Source organism: Mytilus californianus, unplaced genomic scaffold, assembly GCF_021869535.1.
Source record: "Mytilus californianus isolate M0D057914Y unplaced genomic scaffold, xbMytCali1.0.p SCAF_12, whole genome shotgun sequence".
NCBI lineage: Eukaryota > Metazoa > Mollusca > Bivalvia > Mytilida > Mytilidae > Mytilus > Mytilus californianus.
In genome coordinates, this window is record NW_026262604.1 from 64773877 (window position 1) to 64787851 (window position 13975).

Sequence of the window (13975 nt, forward strand, 5' to 3'; positions counted from 1 at the left end):
AGAAACTATTGTTTAAAGTCGTTTTTGTCGTTATCGGATCCTCCAGTGCAGGTTGAGCCTTGTACGGTTCCATGGACTTATATTATCAACAATTTTTGTATTTTATTGATTTTTAACTACATACACTAACACCTTGCGTTCCAAAATAAAAACAAGAATTTAAAACTAGAGGCTCTTGAAAGCATGTGTCATTATGTAGGTCTATGTGCATAAACAATGGACTCTCTCCAACATTGTAAAGCAAGATGAGAATTCATGACAAAAATCTGTTTAGTTGACCATGTATTGCTGATCATTTTGTCTGTTTAGTTTCTCTCTATCTTTTTTAGTTTTTATTCAAAACACAAAAGAGGGTAAACAATCGTCATCTAAGGGCAATCATTCATATGAAGAGTGACAGTCTACTAACTTAATCGGCAACATTTGACTTGTATGTGATTCTTGCCTAGCTGATACTTTTTTGTTACTTAAAGTTTCTTTTGATCATAATTGGTATCATTTAAGGCAAAACACAAACATATTGGTAAAAAACGTCCTAAGAGGGCACAAACTCCAATAAAGAATCGTTGTAAAATTTCCTCCATATTGTCATAAGGTTCTATCTTTCTATTATAACGTTTAGTATTAAAGGCAAAAATGCAAATGCAAAAAAAAAAAATGGTAGAAATCGTCATCCAAATGCAATAACTCTAATAATGAGTTGACTGACGATAATTGTTGCTGAGTTTGTTTAAATTTGGTTCAGTAATTTCAGAAAAGATCTGTATAAAAGTTAATGACGACGACGACGACGGACGACGGACGCCAAGTGACACTTTTATCTCACTTGACCCTTTTGCCCAGGTGAGCTAAAAATGGATAGCACAAGAGACTACACAGCAAGAAAAATATGACTCCTTCGAAAAGAACACACTTGAAAAGAAAAAAAATGACCAACATAGGGTCTAGATAACCAGACTGAACTGGTACAGCCCCCAACCCCTTTGTGCTTGTTTAAGTTTACCCTAGGTGACAGAAGGTTCAACCTAACTAAAATAATATAAAATAAGATGGGTTTATTTGGTATAACGCTTCTATTTTTTTTTTCCTGTCTTTTTTCGTATTTCTTTAAATACAGTACTGTAATGATAAAATCACAGCTTTTTCAATCCACACACTACGTTATTATTAACATAGCTTCATATTCCGAAAACAATGAACTTAAATATTTCTTTTGAACTTGTTTTAAAAAAATAGAAATATGCTAAAGAATAGGACTATAGTTTTACTTTGAATAAAATAAAGATATATCATTTGTTAGAAAATATAAAATAAGAAATAATCAGATACATGTAAGCCAATATAATACATCATATAAATAAGAGCCAACTTTATGTAAATGCTAATTGTAACATAATTCTATGTACTCGGTGGTTGCATTTCTATATTATTGGAGGCGGTTGAGCCTGTCCTCTTTTTCCATATTATATAACCAAACAATAGTAGTACAACAACTCCCAATATTCCGACAACAGCATATAGTATATTTGTTGAATCTAAAATAACAATGAAATACTATTAACATAAAAAGCTCTTCAATGTATTACCGTTCTACTTTTTTCTTTTTTTCAACTTTGTTTAAAAATTATGGATAGATAAGAAATATGAATAATTGATAAATGAATGTTGGTATTTCAGGAATGAAGTTTCGTGAACAGATGCCACATGTCTAGGAAAACGGTCATAGTTTGAATTATCAGACAAGATCTTGTCATTATGTTAACAACATCGTTATGTTGGGCAGGATATACCTATCTATCTAAAACAACTTCTTTAACGGGGTACGTGTTACTCAGTTTTTGTTTTTTATTATTGTGTTTTGTGGATAATTGTATTTCTTTTCGTCGTTTTTCGCTTTTGTCTTGGCGTTGTCAGTTTTGCATCGGCTTAATAGTTGTGAATGCCCATTTATTATCTTCCGCCAAAATTTAAATAAAACAAAACAAATCAAACTATACTGCGCAATTATCATTCTGACACGATCGTATGTCAAGTCCCGCGTTTTTTTTCCTTTATGTATCTCTGTATGTCAAAGCGCCTGTCACAAGATTAATTTGTCTACAAACTAAACATGATCAATGGGATAAATTTATAATGCAAAAAGAAATTCTACCCAATGATTTTTAAAAAGTTATACTTCAGAGAACACATGTTTTTGAAGTCAGTTATTCTATCAGTTTCCTTTTTAAAGAGTGCTTTAATTATTGGACATATATTTACTATATACAATCTAATAGTTGTTAATTTAACTTATGATCACTGAAATCAATTTCAAATGTACACAAATCAAATCGTAGTAACACCCTAACCTTAAAGTGAGGTACTAGTAGTTATATTGAGATAATATTGGTTGCAAATTATTCAAAAAGCCTTCCCGGAAATTTTATCTAAAGACTAATCATACCTGAAGAACTTGTTTGGGCTGTAGATATTGAGCTAACGACACCTGACATCTTCGTCAAATAGCTGTGACAAGTTGGTAATCCATTTGGAATTTCTAGCCTGGAGTTCTCAAAAGATTCATTCAGCATTAACGCCATACCTTCGACCATATGTTCATCAATGTGACAGTGCATGAACCACACTCCTGGGTTTTTGGCTTCTATTCTTATGATGACATAACCCCCGTATGGTACCACTATTGTATCTTTGCGCACAGGATCATTTATATTAATACCAGGGATATTTTTGTAATCATTCCATGATGAATTTCTCCACCGTGCATTATTACAACTGCTGTTCATATTCGGAAGTGTACTGCTGCATTCTATATCTTCTGTAAAATTAAATTTACCATCAATGGTTACCTCGGGAAATTCCATTTTAAGAACTTTGTAAGTGTGGCCATGCATGTGAATAGGATGAGAAATGGCAGCTCCCGTACCTAGATTGAGCAAAACCATAATGATTTCAGACCCAGATCTCAAGTTAATCGAATGGCTACAGTGACACGTTTCTTCGTCAGTGCATCCACTACAAACGGTATCAACCTCAGATGGCTGTGTGAGAGCAGATACCGTTGGCCAACGAAATATTCGGCCATTTATGGATGAATCACCTTTTGGAAAACCAAAGTTCAGAAAATGTAATGCTGTCTCGCTTGAATTTTGTATGTCCTGTAAAACAAATTTTTCATCGTCTACATTTTTCCTTGATTTCAAATTACTTACAGGAACGCAAACTATGTCTTCCTCATGAGGGAATGTTTTAAATGGGCAGTTAAGGACGCGACTTTTGATATTATTTTCATAAACTTTTGATGTTATATTTCTACTGTTAGAAACATTAAGAAACCCAAGTCCAATATAAGGTTTAATTGTTAGATTATATGACGAAAGGATGCTGACAGTAATATTATAGATTCCCTCTTCTGCATAGTTGAGATCGAGTTCAAAATCATAACGTTCAGCAGGATATATAATAAGTTGATCAACGACAGTCGGAACAACCTCAAAACCATCGGTTTCTGTTACATTCAGCTTTAAACCAGGTATAGAAAATAAGAGTACGTGCATTGATCCTACACCTATAAGTCTAAACAGACATCGATCCCCTTTTGTGACATAAAATATTTCTAGTGGTGCAAGGTTATCTTTAAACTCTCCTCTTCCATTAATTAAAATTGAATTTGGAAATTTGACCTCCTTCTTCACATTTGCATACAGCATGTCCATTGCGTTATATAGATGATTCCATTCTTGTATCTGTACAATATGTTGTAGTTCAAATGGTACTGGGTCTCTTTTTCGGAGGACGATAAATGCACCGTACATGCCCATATCTCTTTGATTACCTACATGTGAGTGATACCAATAGGATCCCCCAAATGTCGGTTGAAAGGTGTAATTAAAAGTTTGTCCCGGTAGTATCGGGCATTGAGAAACAAATGCCACGCCATCCATTGCTGGCCATCTAAGTTGGTCAATGCCGTGCCAGTGAACAGTTACAGCTTCATTGATCATATGGTTTTTAACTAGAATTGTTATTTTCTGGTTCGCATAAATGATAATAGATGGTCCCGGCATTGATTCATTTGCAGTAATTAAATGTCTTGTTTGATTCCAACCGTCAGCAGTTATTATATCATCTATAGGGACTTGGCCGTTTCTTTCTGGATTTAGAGAATGAAGTTCCCGATCTTTTGCGTACACTTGACCGATGTCTTTTTCTTTACTAATCATAGTAAAAGCTGATTTTATATCAAGTGATGTAAAACAGTGGACAGCGTTCTCGTCACATTGAAAGCCAACAACGATACCAATCAGTCCATACACAATACAGAGAAGAGTATTGAAAACCTGCAAATATACAGAAAAAAAATGTATGTTATTTACCAAAGTGTAACCCGAATAATTCAGTCGTTATATTCCGCTGATCTAAGATTACTTCATTAACGCCTGAATGCATAAAAAATGAAAAATCGTCAATCAATCATTCGGAATTAGCTCGGGATTTACCTAACTCGATAAAATTGAGCTGATTGCTGATTGGTCAACTCTTCTTCAGGGCATCAATCAAAATCCAGGATTCGTGGAGAGTTTTTATCGTGTAAGGAATTAAGGCCCTCGCAAGTAGGAGAGATCGATTACAGGGAGGGACTGAATTATTCGGGTTAACCAAAGTGCAAAATATTTTCATTTTATAACCTGGATATGGTTATAAGGTAATATTTAACAAGAATATTTTGTAATGTGGAGGGTTATATGTTCTTTATTAAACGTTAGTATTAATTTTGAAAACAGCAAGTTGAGATAATACGTTTTTGCAGAACGTAAGTACACACAAAGTATATGTATTCTTATTATGCTTATGAAAACATGTGGTGAATTAAACTGATCGTCCTTTACTGGTATTCAAAAATCGTACATCGATTAGAAAGAGACAAACTGAGGCAATGAACAAAACCTGAGGAAATCATTAGACCTCAAAAGGAAACGATACCCGGTGCTTCAATATAGTAAGTGTCTCCTGCTAGCATTACCCGCCATGCGATTTCACACTCAGTCAAAATGTCACATTTGGGAATAGGACACAATAGGTAAAATTACAAAACAGACGACTATACCTGTATCTAATGATTTACAAAACAGACGACTATACCTATATCTAATGATTTACAAAACAAACGACTATACTTGTATCTAATGATTTACAAAACAGACGACTATACCTATATCTAATGATTTACAAATCAGACGACTATACCTATATCTAATGATTTACAAATCAGACGACTATACCTATATCTAATGATTTACAAAACAGACGACTATACCTATATCTAATGATTTACAAATCAAACGACTATACCTATATCTAATGATTTACAAAACAGACGACTATACCTATATATAATGATATAAGACTGAATTTTGATGTTTATCTGCCTTCTTAACTATATGTCGTTCCTAAACTGGTACCTAAATATCTAAGCATCAGACATTCACATGGGAGTTTAAGTGGGTACAAATCAAAAAGAAGAAAGGATCTATGTCTTTTATACAAATAATCAATTAAGAATTTCACATGTTTCAATCATCATATATTTAAATCAAAAGATAAGTTGTCCATGGTAAAAGAATTTCATAAAATAGAAAGAATAAGATGAATATACACTTTAAATAAAAATACGTATATAACCAGTAGTACTATAATCAATGTTTGTACACAGATATAACCCAACTGTGTTTTTAAGAAAATGATTAGATGATAAACATTTAAACAAAAAGATCTCTCCTAACATGAATAATTCGAGACACAAAATCCCATAACGCAATTGACACACAAAGGAAATAATAGCATTTTAAAGCTGTACTTTACATCAGGTTAGCTATGCATGATTGATTAACATTAGTGTTAAAGTGAAAGGTGATAATGAATTTGTTGTATAGTCTACTGGTGCCTTTTATAATAATTATTCCTTCTTAGAATAAGAGTATCCTCGATAATATAAAACAAGAGACCTACATCGTTATACAGAAAGGCTCCATGGTGTCGATAGTCAAATTATTGCGGTTGACCGGTGTATTATTCAATTATGTCCACTAGTTCATGGACATAGGGTTTAGTTTATCAAGGTGATGAATACAGTACCCAAAGGTGCAATGGTAGGTTGTACGTGTAAAAATAACTTTTCGATAATTAGCAATGTACCCTTATATTTGAATTTTGTATCTATTATGTCTGTTTGTTTTGTTCACACATTGTTGTCAATATAATGGAATTTTATGCGACTGTCATACAAGTGAGAGATTTAGCTAGCTATAAACCAGGTTTAATCAATCATTTTCTACATAAGGAAATGCGTGTATCAAGTCAGGAATATGAAAGTTGTTTTCCATTCGTTTGATGTGTTTGAGCTTTTAATTTTGCCTTTAGATAAGGGACTTACCGTTTTGAATTTTCCTTGGAGTTCGGTCTTTTTGTTAATTCACTTTATACATAATCATTATTTCATAATTTACCATAGGGATATTTATTCATTATTATTCAAGGTATTCATGTTAAACGTTTTATGTATTCAATTTATTTGACATGGACAATATACATATAAAACATATGTTTCTTGACATGAAATGTTATCATCCACACGGGCATTAAAAAAATAATAATACACAATTATATTTCAAGACATTAACAGAATATTATAAGGACAAAATTAATAAATGTTAAAAGACTTACCTGCCAAAATTCCATTGCCGGATGCTAGCAGTGTTAGGTGCTTTTTGTGAATGAAATACATTACATTCCAACACGGTGAAATATTTATTCTATATTTTAAACTTTTTTATGAAATTCCAATTTCTTTTTTTAGATACTTTTCTCAGAAAATCATTCCTTTCTTTAATTTTATTGATACGTAAACAGTTTCCATTGTATTTGGGAATGTATGAAAAATACCAACTTAAATACTAGAGTCTTTCTAAACGTGAAATAAATTAGTCATAGGTATAACTATGAGTGGGAACTCAACTGAAACATTGATTGAATTGATCTGCAGTTCAGTCATTGTGTTAACAATACAAGATTAGGAAAGTTTTAACATCTAAAAACTATATTAGGCAATTAAATGACAAACACATTCCTAGTTCTTAGAAGTGACCACCAAATTGCCAAAAAAATCTTTGTTGGTGCAAATATTCAACTGAATTTATAGAAAGGTTCATATATAGACTATTGTTTCTTGTAATGAAATAAAAGCAATAGACTAAGTATGTAAGATAGTTAAATATCCCCGCATTTAACCGACAAGTTGGCATATATCGGTGTGAGTTTTATGGAATTTAAATGATCGACGCATTTGGAAAACAACAGTAACAGTTTTAGTTTTCATCAAATTTCGTAGATAAACCAGTATACTGTAGATTTCAATATACTTCTAATTGTGACTGTCCTGTTCAATTTTGAGGTTAAAATGATAGTTATTCCGATTGATTTTTCGTTAAATCCTCGGATTGCCAAAGTATGCATTTACAAAACATGACATTTTAAATTAAAGCAAGTGAGATAACTATCTTATCTAATTTAAATTAATAAACAAATTAAAGGATAATAACACATAATCGGAACCAGTGAAAATCTTAAACTAAACGCCTATTACAGAAATGCAATTGTTACCAATAGTATTTACACTCATTTCGGTAGAATGGCAGCTTACTCTATCGTGCTTACCATTTAACGCAGGTGGTAGAGTCATGACTGGTAACGTCCAAATCGTATATTCCAAACCTTTTTTCTCTGATATATGTATGTATATAAGACAGGAGGAAAATAATATATATATAATATCATAAATATAAATCATGTATTGATATTCCTCATTATATTTTGATAAAAAATCATGCTAAAATGCTTTTGCATTAAAAGTTATCTTGGTTTATATGACACACAAACATGACCACAATTCCTTCAGTCAATCCTAAATTCCAATTATATGTATAGGTATTATAATATAAGAAGATGTTGTATAATTTTCAATAAGATAACTATCAAACAAATAGTTTACTTTAATAAATTGTTATTTGGATGGAGAGTTGTCTCATTGGCACTCATACCACATCTTCCTTTATCTATCATATGTATTATTTTTGCACAAACATTGTTTGAAGTCATGTTGGTGATAGTTTATACAATCATTAAACATTGTGTAATACATAATTGTTTTAGTCATACAATCAAATCCGGCGAATCTCACTTTTACTCAAAATAGTAGGTTCACGATGGATCAATATTGGTCCATATAATTTCATTACATTTAACCCCAATAACCACAGTAAACATCTGTTGACAAAATGTGTAAAAATATCTGACAAATTTAAAAATCAACAAGATCTGGGTTATAAGAACACTAATGTTGTCATCATGGCGTATTATTCTGCACTCTTAAGAAGAAAACTATAATCTTTACTAGCTTTTGGCTAAATTTTAATAGTTTTTGCCTCAAACGACACTGATACCATGCAAGGACTATCGTAATTTATTGTACGTATGTGTTTCAGACCCATCTTTGAATAAAAAGATCTTAACAACATCTGAAAAGTCTGTACCATTCCGGGTACCTATGTATATAATACTGAAAGTAATAAGATATGGAATAATTTGTATTTTATCATTAGCATTATTTAAAAAATAAGAAGATGTGGTATGATTGTCAATGCGACAACTATCTACCTGGTAAGCGGAAGTGACTAAATAGTCTAACCCGGATAGTAATCGCCGAGGTCGCACGCATTTTGTTTCGCAAATCTCACAAATTCAAACTCTCAACTTGACATTTTTTTCTAACTTTAAATGAAGCATTCCATGGGAAAACCGTTGTGCTATATCTTTAGATTTTTGTAATCGTTGTTTATTGTTCTTTTAATTTAAAAAAAAGATTCCGTGTCGTGATACTTGTAATCATTGATGTAAATCAGCTATTTGTCAAAATCCAGAATACGCATTAGCAACTTCAGTGAACATAAAGTATTATATTGTCAATCTAATACAATGACGTGAAACCTTATGTATTCAAAATATTAGATAAAAAAGGTAGGTTACTCGGAACTGATAATATTCATAGTTCTGAAACATTATATTTATAGTACTGTAACATTATATCTTATAATATTGTAACATCATTCTGAAATTTAAGTATTCTCTATCACGCCTAAGTAAACTATGTATTGTTATCTTATATTCCTGGCTATAAGTATTTGCAAAACTGTTATTTTGTTAATTTCCCATCTGTCATATCCTCATTATTCAAATTGTAAATACTTTGTTCATTTTATCATCACATGACTGTTATTCTGTAAAGCTATCACTTGTGTATTGGTTTTGCACGAAAATGATTTGCAGTCATGTTGGTGATATTTTATACAATCATAAAAATACAAAATCGGTGAGTATGTCATTTGCTCGAATTTCAGCAATTTTTCTCTTCCTGGTGACTTCTAAGGACGTTTTTTGTTAAACAAATGTCACATTATATATATATATATATATATATATATTCGTATTATCATATCTGCCCGTCTATTGACCTATTTTTTTGTATTTTGGATGCAGTGTTCTGATATTGCTGCGATTCATTTGTTGTGGTTCACCCTGTTCTCCGATTTGAATTACCTTACCCAACCAAAATGTACGATAACAAAATAAGTTAATGCTGTCTTCCTGAATTAATCATACACTCTTTATAAATTATTATTCGAAATTCATATCTTCATGACAAGAGGTAAATACACAATTTACGTAAAGCCAAGAAAATGATTCAAATTGAGAACTCTCGTTTGGAGTTTGATTCATTTTACTCTTATATTGCCTAGGTGTTGAAAAATTAATGCTAAAACATGAAAAATATACATAGAACAAGAAATCTAGTATTGATAGTAAAAAAGATGTATATGTTGTATTAAGCTTGTCCTACTAAGTTATGTTGATATAGAAATAAGAGGAAATGGTATATTTGATGCCACGATTATCCATTAGAGTCAAAATCATAAAAATTAATCAATAATAGGTCACTGTAAGGCTTTCGACAATGAGCAAACCGCATACCGTATAGTAAACTTAAGCAACTAAAAAGTTTAACCTGGATATCAGATTCCAAAATCGCACACATTGTGTGTCGTATTCTGTTTCTAACCAAAATCAAACTACCTATATGGTTTTTTTCTAAATTAAACTAAGGCATTTCAGTGGAAACCGGTAGCAATTTCTTTATATTTATATAAAATTTGTTTATTGTTTTTTTTATTTAAAAAAAAAACTATGTAGTTTGATGCTTGTTATTAACGTGAATCCGCATTAGCCACTTCAGTGAACGTGTACTATGTCTATCGATTATAACTTTTATGATTTATTACACCAATACGTTTTCCGTTGATTAAGCTGAAATTGACCTTGTATAGCTTCGACTGTTGTTATATCGTTCCGTTAGCATTGCCCTTAAAAGCTATGTCTTCTTTTGCTGTCAAAACTGTTGGCCTCGATGAAAATAAATTTAAAGGCACAATGTTTACGCTAACTGATTAAAACTGAATACAAAGAAAATCTACCTAAATTATAACTTTAACTGCATAATTTGATTATGTTCTACACACGAATATATATATCGGATTTTATCTTTAAACATACATATTCATTTTAATACATATAAACCATAGTATAACATATTTTATTTCGGTTCTTATTCACTGTTGGCTTTCGATTATTCGGCTTTGAGTGTTCCTGATGAAGTTAAAGACAAAAAAGCATGAAATTTATGATTTATTTTTTTTATATTTTCATATTTTAATTAGTGACCTCAACATTTGTTGGCCAGTAATTAAAATCAAAAGATCGATTTTGTAAAAGAAAAATATGTTTATTTTTAAGATGCGCTCTACGAACTAGATCGGACTGAGCTAAAGAATTTACTATTTCTAAAACTCAAAAATTAATATTGTTCATTTTAAAACTTTAATATAGTATCGGATATAAACTATATACACCCACTAGCCGACTTCGTATTTGGCCAGTCCATTGTTTTCATTTCAGCGCTACTGGTGAATCATTGATAGACGCTTGGTGTACTAAATTATAAATCTGATATAATTATACAATCAAAACAGTAACTTTGACATGTTACAAAAGACAAAAAATTACAAGTAATATGTTTTTATTTTTTGTTTTTTTTATTATTATAAAAGTTTCATTTTCATTGCACATTGTGTAGTAAGATAAATTTATTGCATATTTCCTTCGTTGTCTTCGTTAACCGGATGATACACCGTACACCAGATAATAAATTGTGTCACTTTCTTTTTATTTTAACAATACTTTTTAATTATCTTACATGTACTTTTGAAATATCTTTGAAAAAAATATTTTTAAAACTGACACAAATTTAAGAAGTTTACAATTATATGTTCAATTACTTACGTAACATTAGACATAGCGATAGATTATCATCTATAAGATATGCAAGCCTCCCTATCTTAAATGCCAAGAAGTCGTCTGTTTATATAGTGTAACGTGATTGTTTTTTTATTTATATTACAATACCTAGTATATATGTGTAGTAGGCCATGACCAACGTTTAATAATCTATCTATTATTAAGGAATGGATATACCTTGATCTTTTATTCTTGTATGTGTCAATATTAGACGTGAGCAATACCAGTGAATTAAGAAAGGGGCGTTCATTGGGATTGACGACACAAGTTTCCTATTCAATTTATTTTAAGAGTGTTTCAAAATGATGCTCATTAATAATGCGCATATGCTAAACATTTAAACATCAATCAATATAAAGAAAACATTCCTTCGACGAATTTTAACACCATTGTGATTCTGCTTTAACTTAACTTTTACCAATGTGAAACAGTCATAGATGACCTTCTTTCACATCTTCATCATCCGCTTGGGTTACATTACAATAGAGCTATTCTTTTTTCAGAATAAAGAAATATATAAAACGAAGGGGAACATTTCCCTCTAACAACTTTTTACATGAGATCAAATCCCCCCTTCTCTCTCTCTCTCTCTCTCTCTCTCTCCAAATATATCCTTTTTCCAAAGATTTCTTTGACACTATTAATATATGCAATGTTCTGTAAACGAAGCTTACACTTTCTGTCGAGATAAAAAAACCAAAACCTATGAAGTTTGCTACTTCAAATGTTTGCGCATGTTCAAGAATTTACATGAACATGTAAATTATTAGATCTTGTATTACTAATACTTCTTTATCTTATTTATCTTTTGTATCTTCTTTTTTGTAGAATTTTCCCTTTCTTCATTTGTTTGTCTATTTGATTTCTTCATAAATCGAAAAACGCACCAAGCTTAATAGAATCACATGGTATTGAATGAATTCTTCAACTCAAAACTAGTTAGACGCCTCTTAAATGTTATGTTTGTCGTTTGATTGCTTGTCCATTGACGTTGATCCCATATCTTTTTTTCTTCCGGTACTTCTAGAAACCGCTCAGCGATTAATTTTACATGATATCTTAGGAGAAAAATACTTGTAAGTCATGAATATTAAAGTATAACTTGCGATCAATTTTTGTAGTAAGATTTTTTTGTTAAAAGAGCCCCATAAGGACACTTTATGGTCGTCGTATATCCACACTTAAATATATAAAACAGTTTCAAACTGTTTGCATCAGTGAATTTTGAAAATGTGGTTTTGACAAACTGGTAATTTCTGGTGAAAACTTCCCCCACCCCTTTTCGTAACAATTTAAGACACGTTCCACTAATTATACAAATAGTCAAACATGAATAATCCAATAAACAAAATTTTTGATTGGTTTGTCATAATTGGTTATCAATTTCGATATGTTTTCGTCATTTTTTTAATGATTAAAGGTTTATCCTTCAGTATTAAAATATTGGTTCGGTATCATTTCATTAATTGTATCCTTGTTGTACATGTGTAATAACTTATTTTTTTTAACAATATAACTTCTTCATTTTTTTAAGAATTGTTTATATAACTATTTATTATTTGTTTAGCAATGCATTATTGAATTCAGCAAAATCACGATACAGAAGCTCGCAAGGTTAATTCCTAGGAGAACACGCCATATTGATATTAAATTGTATGTAAAAAGCTGTTGTATCTTCATCAACTGGCAAGCAAATATGTTATACGTATTGAACAAGTAAATCGGTATATGGCATTTAATCTACACGGCTTGGATGACCTTACTTGACCCGAACGACGTAGAAGTTGGGGTTAAAGTGTTAGCCCGAACATGCAGATTAAATGACATATACCGATTTGATTGGCAAATAACTGGTCTAACACATGACGGCATCATATTACATGAACGTTTTGGAAATATTCGGATGCTATTCAATCAACTGTTCATGGGAAAGTTTTCTTGTAGGGTAAAGCAAGGATTTGTAAAGTGATACTATACAAATCCTTGGGTGAAGGATGGTGGAAATGCCTTTAAGTAGTAACACTTACAGATTGGTAACTTTTTTATTCTAAATTGTCTAATTATTTCGAAAATCACGTTTCAAATACCAGGTCTTTGATTGACTCTTTTGAAACAGAGACATGAAATACATGTATTTTATGTTTTTGGTTACATTTATTCACAATCTTTATGTGAATTTTGGACGATTTAGTACTAGACATAGTGTGTAGACACCTTTCCATTGTTGAACACTTTATATGTTTACCGTGGGTTCATTATTATTCGTTGGATACCAATGTTCGTAGATTTCGTGGGTACAGTTGAACCCCGGAGTTAAAAGACGAATGACAAATGTTCCTAAGGCTTGTATGCAGACTTCGACCACGGAAACCACGAAATTAAATAACCACGAACATGTAAGTTTTCCTTCATCTACGAAAATTGATGAATCCACAGTATATATGTTGCCATCTGGATGTCCTTGAGTGTTTTTTTTCGTTTGATTGCTGTCTTATTGACGATTAACCCATATCTC

General features: G+C 31.3%; 1 protein-coding gene across 1 annotated transcript; it reads right to left on the bottom strand.

Annotated features, from left to right (window-relative positions):
- Nucleotides 1–1249: 1249 nt before the first annotated feature.
- LOC127722195 (uncharacterized) lies at nucleotides 1250–6930 on the bottom strand. Its single transcript, XM_052229094.1, has 3 exons — nucleotides 6721–6930; nucleotides 2444–4337; nucleotides 1250–1535 (listed from the first exon to the last, which is right to left on the bottom strand). Exons 1-3 carry the CDS (start codon nucleotides 6733–6735, stop codon nucleotides 1399–1401), a joined length of 2046 nt encoding a protein of 681 aa, XP_052085054.1. The 5' UTR covers nucleotides 6736–6930; the 3' UTR covers nucleotides 1250–1398.
- Nucleotides 6931–13975: the final 7045 nt, after the last annotated feature.

Excerpts from the sequence above, each read along its gene's own strand:
- LOC127722195 (XM_052229094.1), bottom strand. Across the intron at positions 1,536-2,443 it reads AGCCCAAACAAGTTCTTCAG|ATTCAACAAATATACTATAT; the intron begins GTATGATTAGTC and ends TTGTTATTTTAG.